The sequence below is a fragment of the Calonectris borealis genome, chromosome 22, assembly GCF_964195595.1.
Source record: "Calonectris borealis chromosome 22, bCalBor7.hap1.2, whole genome shotgun sequence".
Classification (NCBI taxonomy): domain Eukaryota; kingdom Metazoa; phylum Chordata; class Aves; order Procellariiformes; family Procellariidae; genus Calonectris; species Calonectris borealis.
The window spans coordinates 1,293,738-1,318,067 of record NC_134333.1 but is presented as its reverse complement, the minus strand read 5'-3'; the positions used below and the strand labels follow the sequence as shown (position 1 = coordinate 1,318,067).

The 24,330-nt window shown below is 44.6% G+C and overlaps 2 protein-coding genes and 2 pseudogenes across 2 annotated transcripts; 2 read left to right on the top strand and 2 right to left on the bottom strand.

Annotated features, from left to right (window-relative positions):
- Window positions 1-24,330, bottom strand: part of LOC142091706 (von Willebrand factor A domain-containing protein 5A-like) — a 521,312-nt pseudogene that overhangs the window by 75,127 nt on the left and 421,855 nt on the right.
- The window catches only part of LOC142091600 (epimerase family protein SDR39U1-like), a 334,998-nt pseudogene that overhangs the window by 67,760 nt on the left and 242,908 nt on the right, over window positions 1-24,330 (bottom strand).
- On the top strand, window positions 6,542-7,495 carry LOC142091675 (olfactory receptor 6N1-like). The gene has a single exon (XM_075171065.1). The coding sequence runs from the start codon at window positions 6,542-6,544 to the stop codon at window positions 7,493-7,495; it is 954 nt and encodes a 317-aa protein (XP_075027166.1).
- Window positions 11,170-21,889, top strand: LOC142091671 (duodenase-1-like). The gene is given in 5 exon segments (XM_075171062.1): window positions 11,170-11,181; window positions 18,225-18,338; window positions 20,588-20,761; window positions 20,863-21,112; window positions 21,708-21,889. Coding segments are annotated over 5 exon segments (732 nt in total).

The following is a 24,330-nucleotide window of genomic DNA, read 5'->3' as shown; positions in this document are numbered from 1 at the left end:
CCTCTGAGTGGGATGCCACTCAGAGCTCGCAACCTCTCGGGTCTGCAATATTTGGAGGACCGTCGCTGAAAGCTGACGATGGGACATGGGCTGAACCCCCTTCACTCCTCGAAGCTCAACCCTCGCCTGTTGAGAGAAATGCCGAGAGATTTTATGTGAATATTCCTTCGTGGAACTTGAGGGGAATTTTTAACAGGTACCTTTTACAGGTACATTTATATATATATTGCTGTCTGTGTGTGTGTGTATGAACTAGTAGTAAGTATAATTTGTAATTAAGTCGTGATTGTAGTAGACGCTACTAACTTACTTTGTAAATGTTAGATTAGTTAATAATTAAGTGCTGCTAAAATATTGTGATTTACCTTAAAACTGTGAATAAATCTTAGACTGCTGCTAAACACATATAATCCTCTAGACATAAACCGTTGTTCAAGTCTGAGACTAGGGGTAGATCCAGCCACACCTAGACTCCTCTCTGAGAAGGAGTTTGGAAAGCAAGGGGGTCTACAAGGGGGTTTTTGGACATTAGGAGAAATTTCTTTACTGAAAGAGTGATCAGGCCTTGGAACAGGCTGCCCAGGGAAGTGGTGGAGTCACCATCCCTGGAAGTATTTAAAAGACTAGATGAGGCCCTTAGGGACATGGTTTAGTGGACATGGTGTGTTGGGTTGACGGTTGGACACGATGATCTTAGAGGTCTTTTCCAACCTGTATGATTCTATGATTCTACTCTGAATCTCATGTCTCAGTGGGAGGGTCTCCCTTACCCTTTCGCCCTTGGTCTCTGTACAAATCATTCTAGCCCAATTATAACACGATTTTCCTTTGTATACTTCATCCATGAGGTGAGTGATAGAGTGAACCTTGCCATCAAAAGTCGCGCTTTTGTAAATCTCTATTAAAATAGCTTTCTGTTAATACCTTTCATGGCAATTCTTAAAGCGGTCTCTAAACCACCCATTCACGACCCTGTGTATTTCTTTTTTGCATCTGAGTTCAGATGGGAGATTTTTGCTTATCCATGTTGGCCAACCTTACTACACTTGTTCAACTTTCTATGTCTTGGTCAGGAATGTTCTCGTGTTTTGAGGAGGTGTCCTCCTCAGAGATCAGTCAGCTCTTCTGGGTCTTCTTGGCCCTCCAAGGCAGTCTTTTATGTGATCCAGCCAAGCAGCTCCCTGAAAAAGGCAAAATCTTCTCTCCTGAAAGCTAGGGTTGTAATTATGCTATTTGTACTATTCCCTTCTGTCAGAATGTTAAGGTTCTCAGACTCATGGTCAATGAAGCCAAGGCTGCCCTAAACCTTCACATGCCCAGTCTTTTCTTATCAGTTCTTTATGAGTATTAGCTCCATCAGAGCATCTCCCCACATCAGCTCTTCAGTCAGTTCTGACAAGGTGTTTTCTTTGACCCACTCCAGAAATCTCCTGGTTTGTTTGTGCCCAGTTGTCCCTCCAGCAGCTATCAGATTGGTTGATATGCTTTATGAGTACTAGGCCCTTTGATCATCTTCCAGCTGTCTATGGAAGGTTTCATCTACTTCCTCTCCTTGATGAAATGGCCTGTAGTGGATGTCCACCCATGCTGGTCTGTCCTCTGATCCTTACCTGTAAGCTCATCACCTGTTCCAAGGCAAAGCTCAGTGTACTCCAGCTGCTCCTTGGCACAGAGGTCAATTCCTCCTTCTCCCCCCCTGTCCCTGTAATCTCAGTGAGACCATAGTTCTGCAGCTGTGCACAGACTTCAAATTGCTTCTGTTGCTTTCCCATGCTGCATATGTTTGTGTACGAGCACTTGATGTGTCAGTCACTAGTCACTGCTTTTACAAAGGAGGTGCATTACCTCCCCACTGTGCCACCCCCCAGACAATTCCTCACTGCCCTTCCTATGCCTTCATTTCTCTCCAGATCATGGCAATTCTTCACTGATGTACTTAATTTAAAAACCTCCTCATTCAAATATTGACAAAGACTCTTGCTCCTTTGTCAGGTGGATCCTATCCCTTTTTGGCAGTCCTTGTTCCTCAAAGATGTCCTGTGGTTGTGGAAGCCAAAGCCCTGCTTGCGACACCAGCCATGCAACCAGATGTTTACCTACTGGATGTGTCCATTTCTGACTGAGTCTTTCCCCTTCTCCTGCAGGACCAAGGAGACCATCCAGGTTTCTTACACTCACTCACAGAGATCTGTAGTCACTTTTGAAGCCTTCAGGTATCACTTCAGGGTCACCCCATGCAACATCAATTCTGTCCCCATGAATGAGAAACAAGAGATAATTGTCTGAGAACTGGGCAAACCTCAACAGTATCTCTGCAACTCCTCTGTCTTGAGCCCCCATCAAGCAGCAAAACTCCCCCAAGTTTATTGGATAGATGTGTTTCTCAGTCAACCACAGTACACAGCCTGAGTAATTACCACGTTCCTTGTCTTCTTTGTGAAGACATTTGCTTGAAGCTCAGCTGACACCGATGATGAGATTCAGGTCTTTATGCCTGTTTTGCAAATGCAGATTTGCAGTCCAGGAAGGGACATTTTTTGAGATGCTGGAAGTGACAAGCTTCTACCCTTCTCTCTCTTGGAAGTTTCCATGTACCTCTTTTTTGTGGGTAGTAGTGTCCCTCCTTTTCAGACATGAAGGGGCTCTGCTTTTTGGTTCTGCTGCACAATGCCTGAAATTCCATTACCTTTGTAATGCTAAGGCACTGGCATTTGCAATTCTGTAGTTTGCCTCTCCCTTGCAGCTCTGTAACCTTTCATCTTGTCATTGCAGCAATATTCTTCTAAAGCCTGTGAGTATCCTTTCACTTACTGTTCCACTTGCTGTTAATCTCATGGTGATATCTTCACGACCTTGGACCTGCAAGCCCAGATGGGGTTTTATGACGGTTTATCAGACGAAGCAAACAACATTAACATAAGAATCCCTCCTTCTTTCCTCCCATTATTTTGTAACATCTAGTTTATATTGGCAAAACCAAAATTTATGCATGACAAAGAAGATAATAGTAATTTAAATTCACAATAAGCATTGCCCAGTAATACACATGCACAAGATCTTAGCAAAAAGAAGTGAAAAATAGTCTGCAACACAGTGTATCTTTTTACTTTTATTTTATTCCCTCTAAGTAGAATGTGAGCAGTAGAGTACTGGCTGATTGCTAAGCACAGGCTGACCACTGACTGGTAATCTGAGTGCCAATAGATAACTGAATGCAAACTGACTACCAGCTACTGAGCCCTGGAAGTTATGACACGGATTTCCGGTGCTTGTAAGGACAAGTGGTTTAAGTGCTTTGAGAAGAGTGGTTAAGAAATGCTGTGCCTTTCTTTCTGATGACTAGTGCTAGGACCCCAGCTGCACTCCTTCCAGCAGCTGGAAGTGCTGTAGGGGGCAAGAGGCGGGAGCTTTAGAGCAAACTTTTCCAGCAAGCAGGAGATGAACCATCAGTAAAAAGCTGTGCATGTGGGACTGTCTAAGCATTCTTTATGCAGCTATGCAGGTGATTGATCACTGGTAGTTGTATTTACACCTTTGAGCTCTTTGATACCATCCTATACCAGTGTTCAAGTTCTCAGCTATCTCCTCCTCATTAGGGTTTGTGTGTCTGAGTGTTTAATTTATGAAGTCTCCTTAATTTTCCCTTATTTGTCTCCTTCCCCTCTGCCTTTTTGATGCTGAATAGCTGCTAACCAGATATCCTCACAAACTAGATCAACTTTCTACTCCAGGTATTTCTACAGGAGGCACAGAGAAATAGACTCATCTACATTGACAGAGATTTAAGAAATGGATTATTTCTTAGACTAGCAGGTTAGCCTTTAATCCTTCTTCTGCTTCCTCAACCCTTGAAAGAGGAGTTAAACATGGATGTGTCCTTTTGTTCCCGGCTAGGAGCTGATGGACAGTGCTGCTCCCTTGTTCTTTGCATTACAAAAATACAGCTTGAGAGTGTGAAAAGGAACTGTCAAAGACTTGCCTATGAATGCATCATTTTCACATGTGTAAATCCACTGGACTCCCTAGTTGATTATTTGAAGGGACCACTTTGCCTATCTTCCATCCAAACCGTGGACTCTTCTTCAGTATTTTCTCAGTAACTTTATTCAGCTCTGTTGCAGAACAGTGTTTCTGATGTGTAGGATGAAAGCAGAATAACAACACCTTGCTTCTCCTTGCTTTCTGGACCTGGAGTGTTGGACTGTTTGCACCTTGCTGTGCTGCTGACCCACCCTCCTTGCAAGATAACTAAAACTTAATCTGCACCATATGATCACACCTTTTTCCCCTACTTCTACCGCAGCCCATGCCCTTCATATAAATTAGGAGTTTTATTTGAAATTCTTTTTTAAAGAAGCTTCTACAACTTCAGGGTGGGAAAACCAAATGCAAATAGAAGTTCATGTTATATTTGAATAAAATATGAAAGCATATCTATAAATATATGCTATATATTTGTATATAGCTATGTATTTATATATCGCTATTTAGCATATATAAAGCTAAACAGAAATGTCTACAGCTCCCTATAAAAGCCCTTTCATATGTTTTGTTGGTGATATTGTTCTAAACAGACTGCTCTCCTGATTCTCAACCCTTTGCGCAGATTGAGACATGATATTGTTCCCCTGATGAAGTAAAGGAAAACTTATATTTCAAATGCTTAGGCTCTTTCTTTGTGGCCAATTCAGATTCTCTTTAATTTCTCTGCAGAGGTTTTCCTGTGTGGTTTACTCAGTTCTCACTCTCCCTGCACTTACTCACTGGGATGTGTTTATTGAAGACAAAGCCTTAAATGATACATTAGAAAAAAACTGTGTAAACTATATACGCTTGTGACACAGTCCTTGGTAACAGAAGATGAGATGGCCGTTTCTAGATTTAGGCCTTCTTTACCTTCTTTACCACTTATGGTAATTTGAACACAGAGTCATGGCAGGATCGAGGAACTGGGAAAGGGACATTATATGGGAGACTTGGCGTTGTGTAAGGGGGTTCAGGTTACCCATGAGCAGCCCTGGATTCAGTCAGATGTGTGCTGTATGGGAAATGATCTCTAGCTGAAATGGATCCATTTCATACGTTCTATTCATTGACAATCTAAACAGCAAATATTGTGAAAGTTTTTTACCTTTTGAGTTTAGATGCCTAATTTAAGCATCTGGTTTCAGACTGAATCTTACATTAAGCCAGTTGAATTCCTTCATGAATTTAAATGTGGAATTTATCAGGGCCTCAAGTGAGCACAGATGCTGTGACCAGCCTCATCTGGGACCTTCACCCTCTGCCCATAGCTCCACCTAAGCTCAGGCCTGGATGTTCTTCCCCCTACCTCCCCTCCCACCTGCGTGAGCTGTGTTGTAAGTAGTCCTGTGCCTAGCCCTGGCACCTGCTCTTCCTGACTTGTTTCTAGGCTTCCTTGGACCTGACCTGTCACCTTGCGCTTATCAGATGATCACTGGCCCTCACAGGAACCTGCTAATGTCACTGGCCCTGTTCTGCCCACCTTTTGTCTGTGCTGCAGGTGAGGTCACTGCCTCTGCCTGTGTTCTGGACACCCTTGTTTCCTGATTAATCCTCTGTCGTGGAGAAACATCATTCCTGCGGCTCTCTGTAGCACTATGTTATGTGTTATGCCAAGGCACATGAAAATGAAACATGTAAACACTGAATAACCCCTTAGTGCAGGTGAAGCATTTTTGGTTTCCTGAGGGAGGAATGGCTGGTGTGTGGGGGAGCACTCATTAACGAGTATGGACAAAATGAGAGTTTCAAGAAAACTCAAGTCACTGTGAATTCAACTTGAAAATGGTGACTAGTTTGGGAGAAAACAAGGTGAAAGGGTGGGTAATGATGAAACTCATTGTTATAAATTGTACTCTGATGCTCTCAGAATTAGAGGTTTTATTTAAAATGATAACTGTTTTCAGTACTTTTACCAAAAAAAGAAGCACAAGAATATTATATATTTCCATTGCACATAATGAAATATTTGGTTGAACTTGAAAACAAATACCTGTGACTGAAGAATTTCTGTTCTCTGCACAATCACTGCAACTTGGCTTTTCCAAAGCATCAAAGAAAGTTAGGTCCCCAACATTCACTGAGAGTGTGTAGTACCAAGCACAGATTTTTTTTGTCTGACATGAAGGCTGTGAACCAACTTTCTTTTTTTTATTTTATTTTTTGACATCTGAATAATAGTTTAAAAGCAGGCTAAGTCTTTATGTTTGAAGTATGGAACTCTGTATGGTACTTCTGATTTTAGACATGTATTTTGTGTGATCTTGATAACTTGTGGAAAGGGGATGGGTGAATCTTGACTCTGATGGGGAAGGTGATGGAGATTAGCCTCATAGACATTAAGTTAGCTGGCATAAATAACCCCTTGGGAAACCAGAATTTTTATTTGCCATCTTTCCGAGGAGTTTCCTACAGAAGATCCCTCTCTCTTTGTTAATTAACACACCTGCACTAAAAGTGGGTAGACTTCTCAAAATCTCAAATTATTTTCATGGACTTTACTATAACTGTTGCAATCATGAGAAGAGCAGAGCAGGGGAATGAAACAGCTGTTGTGGAATTCATCATCCTGGGTTTCCAAAGTATTCCAGAAGTACAGTTTATCCTCTTCTTGATGTTTCTAGTGATCTACATTACAACTGTGCTAGGGAACCTCCTGATCATGGTGCTGGTTGTGACTGATCATCACCTTCATAACCCCATGTTCTTTTTCCTGGGGAATCTGTCATTCTTGGAGACCTGTTACACTTCCACCATCCTGCCCAGAATGCTGGCAAGTTTCCTAACAAACAAATATGTTATTTCACTTAGTGGTTGTTTTCTGCAGTACTTTTTCTTCACTGGGCTAGCAGGTGCAGAATGCTGTCTCCTGACTGTCATGTCTTATGACCGGTACATTGCGATATGCAAACCATTGCATTACACAACCATAATGAACGGCAGGTGCTGCCTCCAGTTAGCAGGTGGATCCTGGATAAATGGGTTGTTGGCTAGTGCCATAGTCACCTCTCTGATGCCACAGCTAACTTTCTGTGGCCCAAATGAAATTGATCATTTCTTCTGTGACTGCACACCGGTGGTAAAGCTCTCCTGCAGTGATACCCACTGGATTGAGCTTGTAACATTCATCTTGGCCTCCCTTTTCACACTACCCCCATTTCTCTTGACGCTCATATCTTACGTGTACATCAGCAACACTGTCCTCAGGATCCCATCCTCCACAGGAAGGCATAAAGCTTTTTCTACCTGTTCTTCCCACCTCACTGTGGTGACACTTTTCTACGGGACCCTGATTGTTGTGTACTTGGTACCAAAACCACACACGCTGGGAGACCTCAACAAAGTATTCTCTGTCTGCTACACAGTTCTCACTCCACTGGTCAATCCCCTCATCTACAGCTTAAGAAATAACAATGTAAAGAAGGCTTTGAGAACAGCTGTGAACAAATACGGGGGTTCTGATAAGGCATGAACAAGCTCTTGTCAATTATTAAGTGAAACTGAAATATCAGCCTTATGAAAATTTTTCATCTGAACCTAAGGTAGTTTTTTCCCCTGGAAAGGAGACAAACTGTCCAGCATCCTGAGAGAGTCACGTGAGTGAGTGTCCTAGCTGCTGGGCTGTTAGGCCAATTTCTTTCCTTGGACTAATTAATGTGTAAGCATTTCTATAAAAAAACCCCAACATCCTTATAGGAGAGAAATAGCATAGGTTTCTCCAATATTTCTGTGTTTGCCAAGTGTTTGGGTTTATATTTACGCCTAAGCTCTCTGATTTTCAGAACTGCTTTCAAGATGGCTCATTGTCTGGTCTAGAAGCAGGAAAAATGATCTAAAAGTGAGAGGAGGGTTATGAATACACTTAGCTCTGCCCCTACCAACAATACGGGCCCAGCTTGCAAATATAGAAGGTATCAGTTTAATCTCTACTGATCAGATAAGTTTTCCTTCTGTCCTAAGGGGAAAGTGATGACTGCCAAGAATACAGTGCACTGGATAGTAGAAAGCACTTCTTGTGCCGCTCTTCATCCATTCTCTTACAGCTCAAGTAATTTGTAACAGCACAACATCTCAGTTTGAATTGCAACACTACAAATTGCAGGAGACAACTGAGGGACGCTTTCCCACGCTAGTGCATGCCCCGATGTAAACTGCAAACTGCTTATGTGTTTCATGAGTTTGTGCAAAAAGGAGTAAAAACTAGGACAATCCCTCAGTGTTCCGAACAGATTCTGCCTTTAATTGTAAGTAACAAAGGGATTGGTATAATTCAAGGAACCAAGTCATTTTAATTTGATGAGAAAAGCCATGTAGAGGTGTTTGTGCAAGCCAAGACTTAGTGCTGGAAACTGCCCAAAATCTTAAAGAAAATGTGTACAAGAAATCAAAGTTGCTGCCTTATCACAGATTTGAGCACATCTGCATGTCACCTCTTCCTTCAATTGTCACAAAGATGCATTTCTGAACTGTTTTTTTTTTCTTTCCATTTTCACAGGGGATTTTCCTGAAAAAACACTCCCTTTCTTGACAGAGGCTTTCTCCAAAAGGTGTAAACAGGTTCAAAAAGCAGAAAGAATTTGTGAAGAAGGCTTGGCAAAAAAAAAAAGTCCTGAAAAACAAAACAAAAAAACCATTCCACCAGGTGGGACTCTAGGAGAAATGGATGAGGGTTGAGACAATGTTCTGGTACTTGTCAGATGTTCTCCTTAGACACAGTTTCTGTAGTAACGTTGAAAGTCCATTAACACAAGGCTGACGATATATGTTGGTGCAAAGAATTACTTCAGAATTAAGAGTCTTTTACTCTATTCCTCTAGATTTCAGTGAACCTGTTGTCCCTCAAACAGGGTTCGTTGCCCGGTATGCAATAACCCAATCACACACACAGAGCCAAGATACTTGTTTATTTTATGTCTGCGCAGTAACTCCACAAAGCCACCACACCAAAATACAAAACAAGTCCTTATTTATATCTTAAAACCAGTTAACTACCTCCCACTCTACAAACAGATTGGGTATTATAATTTTCTCATTACCATTTTGCTTTGTCATCCTCAAAATTAACTACGCATGTTCAGTGGGTAAGGGGATTAATGTGGTAGGGGGAGATTTCAGCAGTGGAGGTGTGATTTTCGTACTATAATTAGTGTAGGTTAACTTAGGATATGACCTTCGAGGAACTTGGCACAATTTTTACAGTTTGAAAGACACTTCATTTATCTCAAGTTCATGCCTACTGGCTCATCCGTTCCTTTCTTGTTCTAAAAAACAATTTACCAAATTGTTATATTATAACAATTCCCATAGTATCTTAAATAAACATTTACAAGATTCAGCAGCTTCTCCTATAATCTTACTACAAACCTGCTTTTGTTTTACTCTGGGAATGTGGTGGCATATCTAAATGTTACAGCACAGGGATTTCTCTCTCCCTCACTTCTGTATTTGAACCCAGTTAGTAGGATAGACCTAATTCTTCCTTTGAACTGCCTTTTGCTACAGAGGAAGGCATAGAGCTTGTGAGCAAAGGACAGGGAACAACCTCCTCCTGCGCTCATACAAGCTCATCCCGGTGTTTACTTTTGGTCAGCCACCACTATGTCCACATAGGTGCATGCCCCTCCCCAAAAAAAGATGCAGTCAAGTGTTAACCAAGTCCTCAAGCGAGACACAAAACTGCTATCCAGTATCTGAAGGCGGTAAGGGGGCAAGACACAGGTATGTAACATGCTTGTTGTTATTACTGTGTCATGTTTAACTGCAGAAAAGCATAGTCATATTGATCATAAAAGATCTCTTGCAATGTGCATTTGTGAAGGGTCTAGAGAACAAGTCCTATGAGGAGCAGCTGAAGGAACTGGGGTTGTTTAGTCTGGAGAAAAGGAGGCTGAGGGGAGACCTTATCGCTCTCCACAACTACCTGAAAGGAGGTTGCAGTGAGGTGGGTGTTGGTCTCTTCTCCCAAGTAAGAAGTGGTAGGACAAGAGGAAACAGCCTCAAGTTGTGCCAGGGGAGGTTTAGATTGGATATTAGGAAAAATTTCATCACCAAAAGGGTTATCAAGCACTGGAAGAGGCTGCTCAGGGAAGTGGTTGAGTCACCATCCCTGGAGGTGTTTAAAAGACCTGTAGACGTGGTGCCTAGGGACGTGGTTTAGTGGTAGACTTGGCAGTGTTAGGTTTACGGTTGGACTTGATGGTCTTAAGGGTCTTTTTCAACCTAAATGGTTCTATGAGTCTACGATTCTATTTTTAAACATTGAATTATTAATTTTGGAGCTTAGTTCAAAAGATGAAAGTGATTATATTTTCAGAACGTAGTTTCCATTTCTACCTCCTTGTGGAGCTGCTAAAACTTTTACTTTTGCTAGGCATTGTTTATGTTAGGAAATTTAATTGTAAGGCTTTCAGAGGATGGAAAACAAGGAATTTCTTCTTAGATAATTGGTCATAATAGTGTCTGTAGGCACTAGAAGCCTTTCAGTTGTGCTCATTGACAAAAAGAGTTCGTAAGAGAGGATGAGAACTAAAAACCAAAAAATCAGCCCCCGCCTCACCCCTCAAATCCCCCCTCCCCAACCAGATGAGAGTAATACTGCGTGGTGTTGCACTTCTATGGCCCTCCAGGGAACAGGCTTCCCATCTGTGCAGAAGACATCTCCACCTGTTTTTTCTGCTGCTGTCTTCATGCTTGCTGCTCACTGCTATGAGAGAGAACCTGTCAACTAAAAAAAAAAAAAAAAAAAAAGAAACATATATCAATGTGCACCAATCTGCACCAATCTGCATGCAGCAATCGGCATACATTGATCATCCCTCCCTCGAACTTAGGAACGTTCATACTAATTTCCTAGCAACATTCATACTAATTTCCTTGGATTGTGTTTGAACGCAAAATTCTCGTAACAAAGTGGCTTGATATAGTTATATCCAGAATTTATGTAGGAGGAGAGCTCCATGCAGTCTTTTCATTTACGACACCTGTGTTAGTACAATCAATATCATAAATTTAATAACGTTTTTAAAAGCCTAGTATGACTTCAGGGGGATACCCTACTCTGGACAGGGGATTCCCTGGGGAGTGCCAGTGGAAGGAATCTGAAGCAGGAGCAAGGTACCTCAAGCAGTAATCCATGAAAGGTCCACGATGACCACGGAGGTGAGATCAGGGGAGAAGTAAATGGAAGATTTCACGTGATGCCCAATTTACTACCACTTCTGAATGGATGCCCAAAGTTCATTTCCTCTCATGCCAAAGCAGCAGGAGCTGCTGGAGGTGGTGGTGCCCAGAGGGCTGGGGACCCAGAGCACACCTCACCCCAAGCTGCAGGGGCCATCGCAGGCAGGATCTAGGGCCTGGCCCAGGGACTGTGAACGGCAGCTGCAGTGGCTCCTGCCAGGGTTCCCCAGAGCAGCTGGGCCCCTCCAGGCACATTCACATGTGCACCCCAGGCATGACTACACCTTCAGGCTGGCCGCACAGATCAATGTGGGTAGAAACACTCTGCAAATGCTGATGGCCCCAGCAGCCTCATCCGGTTCACCTCTGGCTGATCAGGACGAGGGTCTGTCAGTGGGGCACACGTACGTGTGTAAACATACATATACACGTACAATACAGATCTCCCAGTCACTGCCCTAGACACGCAGGGTGTGCAGTGCCTGCTCTTGGATCCCCAGTTTCTGGCACCTGGGCATGTGAGCCCTGAGGTCCAGCACCACTACAACAGCTGGTACAGACCCTCCTGGCTCACCCACACCACCCTACCACCCTCATAGTTGCTGGCATCTGTGCGGGCAAGCCCCTGAGGCCCCCAACCGCACTCCAGCTGCTGGGACACAGACCCACTTGCACACACAAACACATCCACAGACCCGTATGTGTGATGTATCTCCCCAGAAACCGGCCTTAGACACTCAGCCTACGCAGTAGCTGGCCCTTGGATCCTCCCATCTCCACTTGCCTCACACACACAAACGGGTCTCTCGGGTGGTGTCCAGACCTCGTGGTCTCTGCAGTGTTTGGCTTGGTCCTGCTGTTGGACCCTGCAGTATGCCTGATACCAAGCCAAAAGTTATGGCCACTTCCATACCTGGTTTACAAGTTTCTTACCCTACTCAGGCAGGCTGGCTGGCCTCTCCAGTTCCTGGCACCCCAGCCACCTGGGGCCTGGTGACTCATGGTCCCCTGCTCTGGTTGCTGGCCCTCAGACAAGACTTCAATCTTTAACCAACCTTTAACCAATCTTTCGTCTCTGAGCAGTCAGGTTTTCCTGTAGGGTTTCAACGGTTAAAGCGCACCCTGCTGCAGCCAGGAGAGAGTAAAAAGGCACTGGAAAAGCAAACAGCTTCCTGTGGAAGGCTTTATCTTGAAGATAAGGCAGGTATTTCCATTCTCATTCTAAACTTCACATTGTGTCTGGATGACTTCTCCGGTTTGACATTTTGTCACCAGGAAACGAAGTTGCCAAACAACCCTTCTGTCTTTCTTGGAAGGAGCCGTAGATTGTAGGAAAGTGACACAAGTCCAAAAGTAGGGGAAAGGAGTTTTTTCCACCCTCTGCAGGTTGATCCAGCCCTTCCATGTCTTTTGTATCTTTTCAACCTTCTTTTGGTTGTTGAGATTGCATCAGTGTGTTCTTCCCACCTGTGGGAATGATCATGCTTCAGGTTTCACACTGCATTTGTGCCTCCTTGGTTTCACACCCAGGCAGAAAACACACAAAGTTTAAAATCAACATAGAGCTTGATCTCTCACTTTGGATACAAACACCAGTGGGGTGTGAAAAGCTGTGGAAATCATTGCAAATGCTGAAAGGAAGAGGCTGACATTCTTCCAGGAAAAGTAGGTATGTCTGAGGTAAGCACGGTGGCTGTCTGAATGAGCCTTGCAGTCTAGTGCTGGGGGAGGGAGGGGCGGAAGCAAGTCTGACACAGCGCGTATATGTGGTCTGTCAGTTCCCACAGTGCTGCAACAGAATCATGGTTCCTGCTCTTCTCGGGGGCTTGGGCCTTAGGGAACTCGTTCTCAAAATCATTAGAGAGATGGAGTTTCATCAGAAGGCAAGACGAGATGAGGCAGAGCACATGGCCAGACAAGTGCACCAACCAGCAGCCTGTTTATACACGACCAGCTCCTTTTATCCCCTTATCTGCCTTTTCGCACAAGCGTTTCTCTTCAGGCCACCTTGGTCCTTCCCTTTCCCCACCTTTAACTGCTTGCTTTAAACATCCCATAGTATCTTTTGTCCAATCCCAAAATGCTACTCCTGGCATCCCATAATAAGTCCCTCTAACCTGCAGGCAGTAAAGTTCCTCAGCCTGCAAGGGGCCAAAATCAAAGAGAAAGTCACATGAGATAAACTACGGGTCAGAGCTGGCTTCTCAGCTTAGCCATCCGTTGTGTAGCTGTTGACAGACAGTGTCTCTTGCTTCTCGGACAAAGCCCAAAGCCAAGCACAGAGACATAGTGGAAGGACCCTTCTCTCTCCTCCACGTATCCCCAATCCTAACAGTTAATGTCGCATGGAACCGGGGAGGCCACCTGGCTGAGCTCTCACATTTTAGAGGCAATGAGAGCCAAACACATTTGTCCTAATTTTCCAGCTCCTGTGTTTTCCTTCAATGAAGGTGCTGCTGCAGCTCTGCGACTTTGAAGTTTGACTTCAATGTTTCGGTGAGGGGCTTGTTGTGGGCACGACTGGATGCATGCCCTCTGCCCGAGCAGGGGAGCCAGACCCCTTGCAGTCCCTGGAAAGGCATAGGCTTGGACAATTCAGAATTGTGAAGAAACTGGTAGTGTTTCAATGATTAAAGGCACTGTGCTGCAACCAGGAGAGGGTAAAAAGGGATGTGAAAAGCGTGTAGCTTCCTGTAAAAGACCCATGCCCAGATGGCAAGGTTAGGCTTTATCTTAAAGAAAACGGAAGTGTTTCTGTTCTCATTGTAAGCCTTAGGTTGTGTCTGGATAAGCCCTCAGGTTTTACATTTTTTTCAGCAGAAAATGAAGCTGCAGAACCACCCTGTTTTCTGTCTCGGAAGCAGCAGTAGATTTCCCCCCAGCTGGGGAAAGGAGAAGGAGCAGGAGGATACTCGCCCAAGAGCAGCAGGATGCGGAGTCCCATTCGGAGTTCTGTCTTCTCAGTCACCTCTAACCTCTGCCAAAGCTACCGACGGCTCCGCCACTCACAGGCATTAGAGTGGAACTTTCCCTTCTGATCACAAGCAGGGGAGGAAGTCTCTGCCTCTGCTGTGTATCAGCTGCACTCCCTCAGCTCTTTAAAGGTGTCCTGTCCTCAGTCAGTACTTCTAATGACCGCTTGCCTTTCAATTCATTTGCAGCAGTGGAAGGATGCGCCTGGATTCACCTTGCTGAAGCTCAGTCTTTGAAAAGCCATCTACCTCTGGTACACTCTGCTCCACTCATGGCAAGTGTGGTGGTGCATTCCTCCCCCTCTTTTCCTCTGAGCTACGATACGATCTCAGAACCTTCTGTTAAGCTTTAGCCGCTGTGTATGAGTTGAGTGGTTAAGCGTCCCTTGGCCGTACCAAGCACTCTTGCATGGCTAAGGTGGGAAACGACACTGATCGTACCAGGGACACTAGCTACATGATCAAGGTATGGAACTGAAACAAGAGATAATTCGTCATCTCTGATGGCTCTGAAGCTTTCCCTACCTGGATGATAGCTCAAGTGGAACAATATCATTGTTACCATGAAACAATACCATAATTACTACCCTGGACCACCTCTGATAGTAACCAAAAATGGAAATTTACTGATGACTAAAGCCAATCATCTTGCAAACCTATAAACAGCGGTACCAAGCGAGACCCTCTGAGCTCTCCTGGACCGCAGCGGGCTGCATCCAGAATCTCCCTCTGAGTGGGACGCCTCTCAGAGTCTGCAAACTCGGATTTGCAATACTCGGAGGAACACCAAGACTTGGGCTGAAACACTCCTCGGGGCTCAGCCCTTTGCCTGTTGAGAAATGCCAAAGCATTTAACATGAGTATTTCATGGGACTCGAGGGGAATTTTTAACAGGTATACCTTTATAAATTTAGCTAGCTTTAGGCCTTTCATTTAGCTTTGGTACCATATTCATAATCTGTAGTTAAGTTGTTTTAGTATTTGTAGTAACTTGACTAATTCTTTGTATAGCTGCCAAATTGATTAATGCTTAAGTATTGTTGGACTCCAAGTTGCTGCTAAACACCCTTAACCCTTTAGTCATAAAACATTGCCCAGTCTGAGACGAAGGGTAGATCCAGCCACACCTAGGCTCCTCTCTGAGAAGGAGTTTAGAAAGCAAGGGAGTCTTCTCTGAGCCTTGTGACTCAAAAGGAGGGTTTTCTTATCCCTTTTTGTATTAGACACAAACCGTTGTCCAAGTCTGAGACTAAGATTGGGTCCAGTCGGACCTTCTCCGAACCTCGTGACTCAACAGGAGGGTCCCCCTTACCCTTTTATCTTCAATCTCTGTACAGATCATTCCAACACAATTCTGATACGATTTTCCCCTGTGTAGACTTAATCCATGTAATAAGTAACAGAGTGAACCTTGCCATCGAATTCTGTTAGGTCACGTTTCTATAAATTTCTGTTAAAATCACCCTTTGCCAATACCTTTGCCAGTGATTCTTTACGTGGCCTTAAAACCACTCATTCGTGACAGCAAGGGACAGATGTGTGTGTCTTCATTTTCATGGAAGTTAACCTCCAGTTCATGCCCAGGTTCTGGTCCTCTGAGCACCCACAAAGCATGGGTGCACACTCAGTCTGTGCTTTACAGGAAATCAACCAGGTACCTCCAAGCTGAGATTTCGCTGTTGTACTGGTTTTGGCTGGGATAGAGTTAAATTTCTTCATATAACTTGCATGGGGCTATGTTTTGGATTTGTGCTGAAAGTAGTGTTGATAACACACCGATGTTTTAGTTACTGCTGAGCAGTGCTTGCACGGCATCAAGGCCTTTTCTGCTCCTCAGACTGCCCCACCAGCAAGTAGGTTGGAGGAGCACAAAAAGTTGGGTGGGTGTTGTGAATGAGTGGTTTAGAGGCCGCTTAAAGAATCACTGTCAAAGGTATTAACAGAAAGTGATTTTAATAGAGATTTATAAAAGCACTACTGTCGTGGTTTAACCCCAGCCAGCAACTAAGCCCCACACAGCCGCTCGCTCACTCCCCCCTGGTAGGATAGGGGAGAGAATTGGAAGGGTAAAAGTGAGAAAACTCATGGGTTGAGATAAAAACAGTTTAATAGGTAAAGCAAAAGCCATGCACACAAGCAAAGCAAACCAAGGAATTCATTCTCTGCTTCCCATCGGCAGGCAGGTGTTCAGCCATCTCCAGGAAAGCAGGGCTCCATCACGTGTAATGGTTACTTGGGAAGACAAATGCCATCACTGTGAAAGTCCCCCCCCTTCCTTCTTCTTCCCCCAGCTTTATATGCTGAGTGTGACGTCATATGGTATGGAATACCCCGTTGGCCAGTTTGGGTTAGCTGTCCTGGCTATGCTCCCTCCTAGCTTCTTGTGCACCTGGCAGAGCATGGGAAGCTGAAGAGTCCTTGACTAGCATAAACACTACTTAGCAACAACTAAAACATCAGTGTGTTATCAACATTTTTCTCATAATAAATCCAAAACTCAGCACTAGGAAGAAATTTAACTCTATTCTAGCCAAAACCAGGACAGCAACTTAACAGAGTTTGTTGGCAAGGTTCACTGTATTACTTACTACACGGATAAAATATACAAAGTAAAATCGTGTTATAATTGAGCTAGAATGATTTGTACAGAGACCGAGGATGAAAAGGGTAAGGGAGACCCTCCTGTTGAGTCACGAGGTTCAGAGTAGACCTGGCTGGATCTACCCCTAGTCTCAGACTTGGTCAACAGTTTATGTCTAAGGGATTATGTGTGTTTAGCAGCAGTCAAAGGTTCATTTGCAGTTTTAAGGTGGATGACAAGATTTTAGCAGCGCTTAATCATTAACTAATTTAACATTTACAAAGTAAGTTAGTAGAGTCTACTACAATCACGACAGTGACTTAATTGCATATTATGCTTAGTATTAGTTCACACACAAACACAGAGAAATATATATAAATGTACAAAAGGTACCTGTTAAAAATTCCCCTCGAGTTCAGTGAAATACTCACATCAAATGTCTTGGCATTTTTCAATGGGCAAAGGGTTGAGCCTTTGAGGAGTGTTTCAGCTGAGGGGTGTTGTAGCCCAGGTCCTGTGCCAGTCGGCACTGGTCCTCTGAATATCGCAAACTTTCAATTTCGTGAACTCTGAGAAGAATTCCACTCAGAGAGAGATTCTGGGCACAGCCCGCTGCGGTCCAGGAGAGCTCAAAGGGCCTCACTTGAGACCACTGTTTATAGGTCGCAAGAGGATTGACTTCAGTCATCCGTCAAAACTCTCAAGGTTTCAGTAACAATGTTATCGTTCCACTTGAGCTACCACTCAGATAAGGGATTCAGGGGATGACAATTATCCCCGCACTCGTCCTCCACTTGGGCCAGGCAGTGGAAGTTTCTGGTACGATTGGTACATTCCCCAACCTCAGATATGCAAGAGTTCCTGATACGGTAAAGGGACGCTTCACCGCCTGACTCGTTACACCAAGGCCAAGGTTTAACGGGAGTTTCTGAGACCAACAAGCAGCCCAGGAGGGGCGGGGGGGTGAATGCATCACCACAGAGGGCACACAGCTGGGACAGCTGACCCCAACTGACCAAAAGGATATTCCAAACCATATGACTTCATGCTCAGCAATAAAACTGGGGGGGGAGGTTGGCAGGGGTCTGCTGCTCGAAGACTGGTTGAGCATTGGTTGGTTGGTGGTGAGCAGTTGTTTTCATTTACATCACTTGTCTTTCTTGGGTTTTATTTTCCTCTCTCTTTGTTATTTTTTTTCTCTCTTTTCCTTACAATTTAATTTTTATTATTATTTCTTATTAAACTCTTTTTATCTCAACCCACAAGTTTCTTTCTCACTTTTACGCTTCCACTTCTCCCCCCATCCCATGGAGGGGGCAGGGAGTGAGTGAGCAGCTGTGTGGTGCTTAGTTGCTGGCTGGGGTTACACCATGACACCTGTGGTTCTTGGAGCACTCAGTTCCAGAGATGCCTCCAGGTAGTTGGTGTGAATGGGATGGCTCAGGTTTGTGTCTCTCCGCTTTTCACAGTCTGTGATTGTCCGAGTGGGTCTTGAGGCCTCAAGCACCTACCATATGTCTCCTGACACATCCCAAGAGAGGCAGTACACATTCTCAGTGTTCACCTTTAAAAACATTGCCCTGGTAAACTGCAACACAAGCATGTCCACTCTGACCCTTCCGATATTTTGAACAGAAAAATACATGGGGGCAAAGAACAATAATTCCACAATGGCACTGCCATGCAGGACCCGGTCATGCCCCAGCCCATGTGCTCAGTAGTGTGGTTGCACTGGCCCATTCGAGAGGTCACAAGCTTTGCACAGGATTTTCTGGCTTGGGATGTTTGATTTTACTGTCAGTGATATTAAAGGCTGTGACTTCCTCATGCACCATCCTGGGGTTTTGCTCAGGCTCCCTTATCTCACTGTTCTGTTTGTCACTGTTTGGCTCCAACACCTTTGTGTTGTTACTTTCTCACCAGTATTTGAGATTTTTCCAAGCAGCCAGAGAAGGGGAACTTGGGGTTGTGATTTCAGGTGTTTCCCAAGAATTCTAGGATGCAAAGCTAGGGGACATAAGAGAATTACTTTGTCTTATAGTCAGAAAAGCTCCTCATGGGCACAGAGAAGACACAGTCTCTTACTTCACAGTTGTTTGAGTTGCCAGCCAAGAGAGGAACTGCTGAGAACATCAGCTCTTTCCGGGAAACATAAGAATACTGAAGAGGAGTGGGATTTTGCTCAAGTGTTTATCATCATTTAGTATGACAGCTTGGTGTTGTCTGAAATGTCTCCTCAGTTTGGGTCTGTGCTCCTCCAATAACACAATCTCATACATCACAGAAAGCAAAGTGGTTTGCAGCTTTCTGTTTATCTCTCGGTGGGATGGAAATCGGACTGTTAAAAAGCTCCCAGGAAGCAGATTAACCCAGATTAGATGTCATGCTGGCAGGCTCTGGAAGAATAAAAATGTGAAAGGTGGAATCTAGCAAACAGGAGAAGCAGACTTTTTCTCAGAAGTCTGGAAAAATCATGGAGCACGTCATCTCATAATGCATGTCAGTGCATATGAAGGAGAGGAAGGGGGACTGGAACAGTCAGCATGCATTTACCAAGGGTAAACCAGGTGTGACCAACGTGAAGGCCCTCTGAAATAAAATGACTGGAATTATGGAAGGAGGGGAGCAGCGAGTGTCATTTACCTTGACTTTAGCAAGGTTTTTGACATTGTCTCCCAGGATATTCTTCTGTCTAGGTTAGGATGTTATGATCTGAGTGAGTGGACAACTGGATGGATGATCAGGCTCAGAGAGTGCTGGTGGTGTTCACCAGACCACAGTCTGGGGTTTATAAGAACAAAAGCAGCAAACGACACAAGCTGATAGCAGGCTGAGGTTTCCTGTTTCAGCTCCAAACTTCATATATATAGATTGCCATTCTGCACCTGTCTCCTGCCTGGCCATAACAAGTGTTTTGACTCCTCAGGACAGTGGCAGAAGATGCTGCTTCTCCTTCTGCTTGCAAGTGCTTTTCTCCTTGTCCCATGGGCCAGGGCTGCTGAGTACAGAGAGATGGGATTTAGATGAGGACATGCAAGGGCAGAAACGGGCACTGAGCAGGAAATCTGCCTGGTACCTGCCTTGCCTTTTCTCATATCTCTACTCTCTACTCTACTTGCATCTCTCAGCTGAGACTGTGCCTGAAACCAGTGACGCATTACAGGTACTAGTGTAGTGCCCTTTGACAGCACTTTAGACATCCAGACTCAGGTGTGGTCAGTCACCCCCAGGAAGTGTTGCTTGTTTTTCTCTCCATTGTGCATAAGCAATGCTTTGGACAGCCCAAGGAAGGAGAGTAATTGGCGTCATTCACCTCATCCGCCTCTGAACTTGATGGGAAATAGAGGCGTATGTGATATTAACACTTCTCGTCTCTCTTCCAGGGAGGATCGTTGGCGGATTGGAAGCTAAGGTCCACTCTTGGCCCTATATGGCTCATTTATTAATTTGAAATGTGTCAGATGAATCTGCACGTGGAGGACTCCCGATTCGCACAGATGCGGTGCTCTCAGCAGTTCACTGTGTGGCTGGAAAAACGTAAGGCTCTGTCTTTCTTTTATGTGGGATTTTTTCAGGTCTCACACAGTCATGAAGAGCCACAAGTCCTGGTCTGGGGTGAAAGAGTACTCTGTGCCTCTTCAGGCACAGCAGGGCTCTCTGTGAGCTGAGCCGTCCCCCTGGGAGTTGCAGGAACTGTCTGCCAGGGGCTGTGTGCCTGGGACAGGACTCCTCGGCAGTGGCCTCCTGGTCCATGGTTCCGACCATGGGTCAGAGCTACTGCTGGAGAGGAGAGGCTGGTGTCTCCCATTCCCTGCTTCCCTTTTGTCTTCAGAAGAGCTGGAACATGTTGGTGTTTCCTGGCAGGAAAGTGAGTGTCACTGTGACCCTGGGAGCCCACAATGTAAATAGGAAAGAGCTGAGCCAGCAGAATTTCCACGTTGGACACTGGGTCATCCACCCTAACTATTCAGGAGATAGCCTTGTAAATGACATCATGCTGCTGAAGGTACACCCCCCCACATCCTTGGCATCTGAGGGATCTCCCCCTGCTCACTTCCCCAACCCCATGAACTTGTTCCCACTCCCTATGCTCTCTCTGCTTGGCAGCCCAACGCCAAGCTGAATAAGAAAGTGAGTTCTATCCCCTTGCCCTATCACAACGAGGATGTGCTACCAGGAACTGTATGTGAAGTGCCTGGCTGGGGCGAGACATGGATAACAGGGTAAACGACTAGTGTGCTGATGGAGATGGACCTGAAGGTGCAGCATGAGGAAATGCGTGAGACGGCTTTCAAACACTGTCGGCCTGTGCCCATGATCTGTGCTGGCAATGAGAATGGCAAAAAACCAACTTTCCATGTAAGTGTTGTTTTGGGCTCCAAGGTTGGGACCAGACAGCCAGATTGGTTCTCAAGTGGGGGACGAAGGCGACTAAAATGAACTAGATTCTTCAGGATGATGTGTGGAGGCTCCTCTCAGGAGCTCTGGAGATGATGTGCTCCCTGAACCAGGGTGCAGTTACCCCAGCTGTCAGCATCGTGTGCCTTTTTGCATACCTGGGGATATTCTACCCAGCCTAGCCACTGCTCCAGCAGGCTCCAGATCTCATGTAAATCCTTTGCCATATCCTCCTGGCACAGCGGGATGGCTCGGATATTCCCATGTGTCTAAAGTAGGACTATGTTCTTCTTTTCAGGGTTGTGAAGGCAGTTTCCCAACCTCAGACGGACACCAGGCCTGAATTGCTTCATGGATCGGCTTAGAGGAGTAGTGAGGCAGCTACAAGCCCTGTGGAGCTGGGCCTGGTGGGAGATGGTCGAAAGAGGAGGTTCTTCACACGTAGGGAGGCAAGAGGGCCAGTTTCTTCCTTAGGGCAGGGAAGCTGTGCTCTGACATGTCTGACTCCTCCCTTTTACCTCACAGGATATTTCTGGTGGCCCATTTTACCTCACACGGTATTTCTGGTGGCCCATTAGTCTGCAATGGGAAGGCTCATGGCAGTGTTTCTTATGGACACAAATATTGCATCTTCCCTGAAGTATTGACAAGAGTCTCCTATTTTGAACCCTGGATACGTGAAGAGCTGAGGAAGTTTGCACTCCAAGACCTCCCTGACTCTCCCTCCTCTGACTAAAATGCTTAGTGCCCCATTTCCACAATGCATCAAACACCTGCTGATGCTCAGAGGCTTCCAGGGGCAGTTGAAATGGGGTCAGCGATGCCCTCATGGCATACGCACAGGCTTCTGCACTAAGGAATGTCTCCATGGCAAGGTAGAAAAGCAGGTCCCAAGCACGCACAATTTCATGTTATTCCCTTCCTCCCACAGTGCTACCTCCTGCTCTGCTTTCTGGCCACCAATAAAAGCATGTTCAAACTTGTTTGTGTGTGCAGCCTTCTTGGGCACAGGATCAAGGTCTGTGCCATGGTGGTTCTGGGGAGGGCTACCTAAGGGTAACGCCCATATTGCATTCTGTGACATATTCACCAAAATCTCTGTTTTCCTCATGTAATCTCAATACTATATGCTGGAGTTTGGATCAACCTTACATGTATGAAGGGAATGTCCCCTATAGAGTCCCATGCCTTTCTCTTCAAGGCACAGGAAAAATACATAAAATTAATACCTTAATATCAGCTTGAAATCAGGTTAGGCATGTTAGAATCAATAGTTCCTATATTGGGGTTGGGGAGATGAATCCAGCCACAAACTGCTGCCTTGGTCTATTTTGGCTACAGCCTGTGAAGCTGTGATCCACTAAATGGCATAATTTAACCAGAACTCTCCTTCTTTATAGAGGAGACAGGATGGCATAAGTGTAAGTGAGCCAGACTTTAGCAAAATCAATGGCTGTGTTTCTTCAATACCAAAGATCAGTGCTCCTTCCCACAGGTGAAATTCTGATTTACACTAGCTGACGACGTGTCTCGCTGTCTATCGCACTAGTTCCTGTTTGTGCCAGCTCTTCCTCTGGAGTATCTTTCATGCACATGTGGCATACGGAAACAGGGAGCAGAAGGGGTGAATTCAGGGAACACAGTGTGTTGCTGGTAGTGTTTGATAGTATGGGAGGGCCCTACAGCAGTTATAAAAAAGGTTTCTTCTAAATGGATGAATGATATTGGATGTCTCTTTCTTCTTGGAGCACAGCCTGAAACATCTTTAAAACTGGCATGAATTTAAAGGCTTTTACCATTTGAAATGCAATGTCCCTTAAAGTAATTTAGGCTAATCACACTAATGCTATTGTATTAGAGTAATTAAGCTTTTTGTTGTAAAGAAAGGCTTCTTTCAGTCCTACCTTTTCAAGGAATAAAACAAGAAAAAATTAGTTCTCTAACTCTTTTCAGAGGTAGAAGTAGATCAGCTCCCAGAAGCAAAGTCAGTAGAAGCTGAAATGAAGTTTCCTTAACTCTGCTTCTCCAGTGTTTTAATTATGAAAAAAAAAAGGGTTCCAATGAGACACAGGCAAGTTAAATTCCCTGGAGGGGTCTAAACAAACACAACATTGCAAAATGTAATTAACCACTTTGCCATTAACTAGTTGTCGTGAAGTTTCTGAAGTCAGGCAATGAATTTATCCTGAGATGACTTACATTGCCTTTCTCTTTAACAAGCAAACTAAAAAAAAAGAACGTTATACTGAAAAATCTCATCCCTCCTTTTTACTGCCTTTCTGTCAGTTAACTAAGTCAGCTGAAACCTCTACTGTTTCCTAACAGAGACAGCCTTCAAAAACCAGCATAACCACATCGGTAGTGAAGATTTATTTTGCTTGACCTCAATATGGAAACTCTAGTTGGAATGTTGCAGGATTAGGCCCAGGACATTAACCAAGTCAAGGTGCCTGTTCCATGTGGAATAAGCTTTAAAACCCTTCCTACTTTTGGTGATTTGGAGGAAATTTTCTTCAATGTGTGGAAATTTCACTGACATGCAAGGAGGTGCCTGTATGTGACCTTGGGATAGAAGCAATTAATGCAGCACTCTACAAGGTGAAATCTTCTGGAAAGGGCTGCATCATCCTCCCCTCACTTGGGCTGTCACATCCATCATGATGTATTTACCTCTAACATAAAGATCTGTCCTAAGGGCTTATTTTTTTCCCTCTGAACAAATCTGGCAGCGCAGCTCCTGCTCACTGCTCTGTACTCATGTTATGTCCAGCTAAGCTACGTCTTCCTCTGAGCCCTGTATAGCATCTTAAAGCATAATAATTATTGTTCTATGCTCAAATTTGTGGTGTTTTTTGTTTTGGGATTTTTTTTGGCTCAAAGTGTGCGAACCACATCCCAGAAATATGTTTCAGACATGATGTTGAATACAAATGTGCCATTGTCCAAGACATATTGCAAGGGCATCTGGGAGTGTTTGAGAGTGCAGCAAAAGCTGGGATAGCTTTGCAAGATTGTTTCTGGGGAAAAGAGTCAAAGGTTGTGTGGTGTCAACCCTACTGCCAGTACAAAACTGAAAGTGGAATGAACTTTCCTCAGAATTGCACCAGGCTTCAGAGCATCCCACCTGAGAAGGGACTTGGATCATGAAGCATGAGCAATCCCAGGGAAGAGGCATTG

Excerpts from the sequence above, each read along its gene's own strand:
- LOC142091675 (XM_075171065.1), top strand. The coding sequence starts at position 6,542 with ATGAGAAGAGCAGAGCAGGGGAATGAAACAGCTGTTGTGGAATTCATC.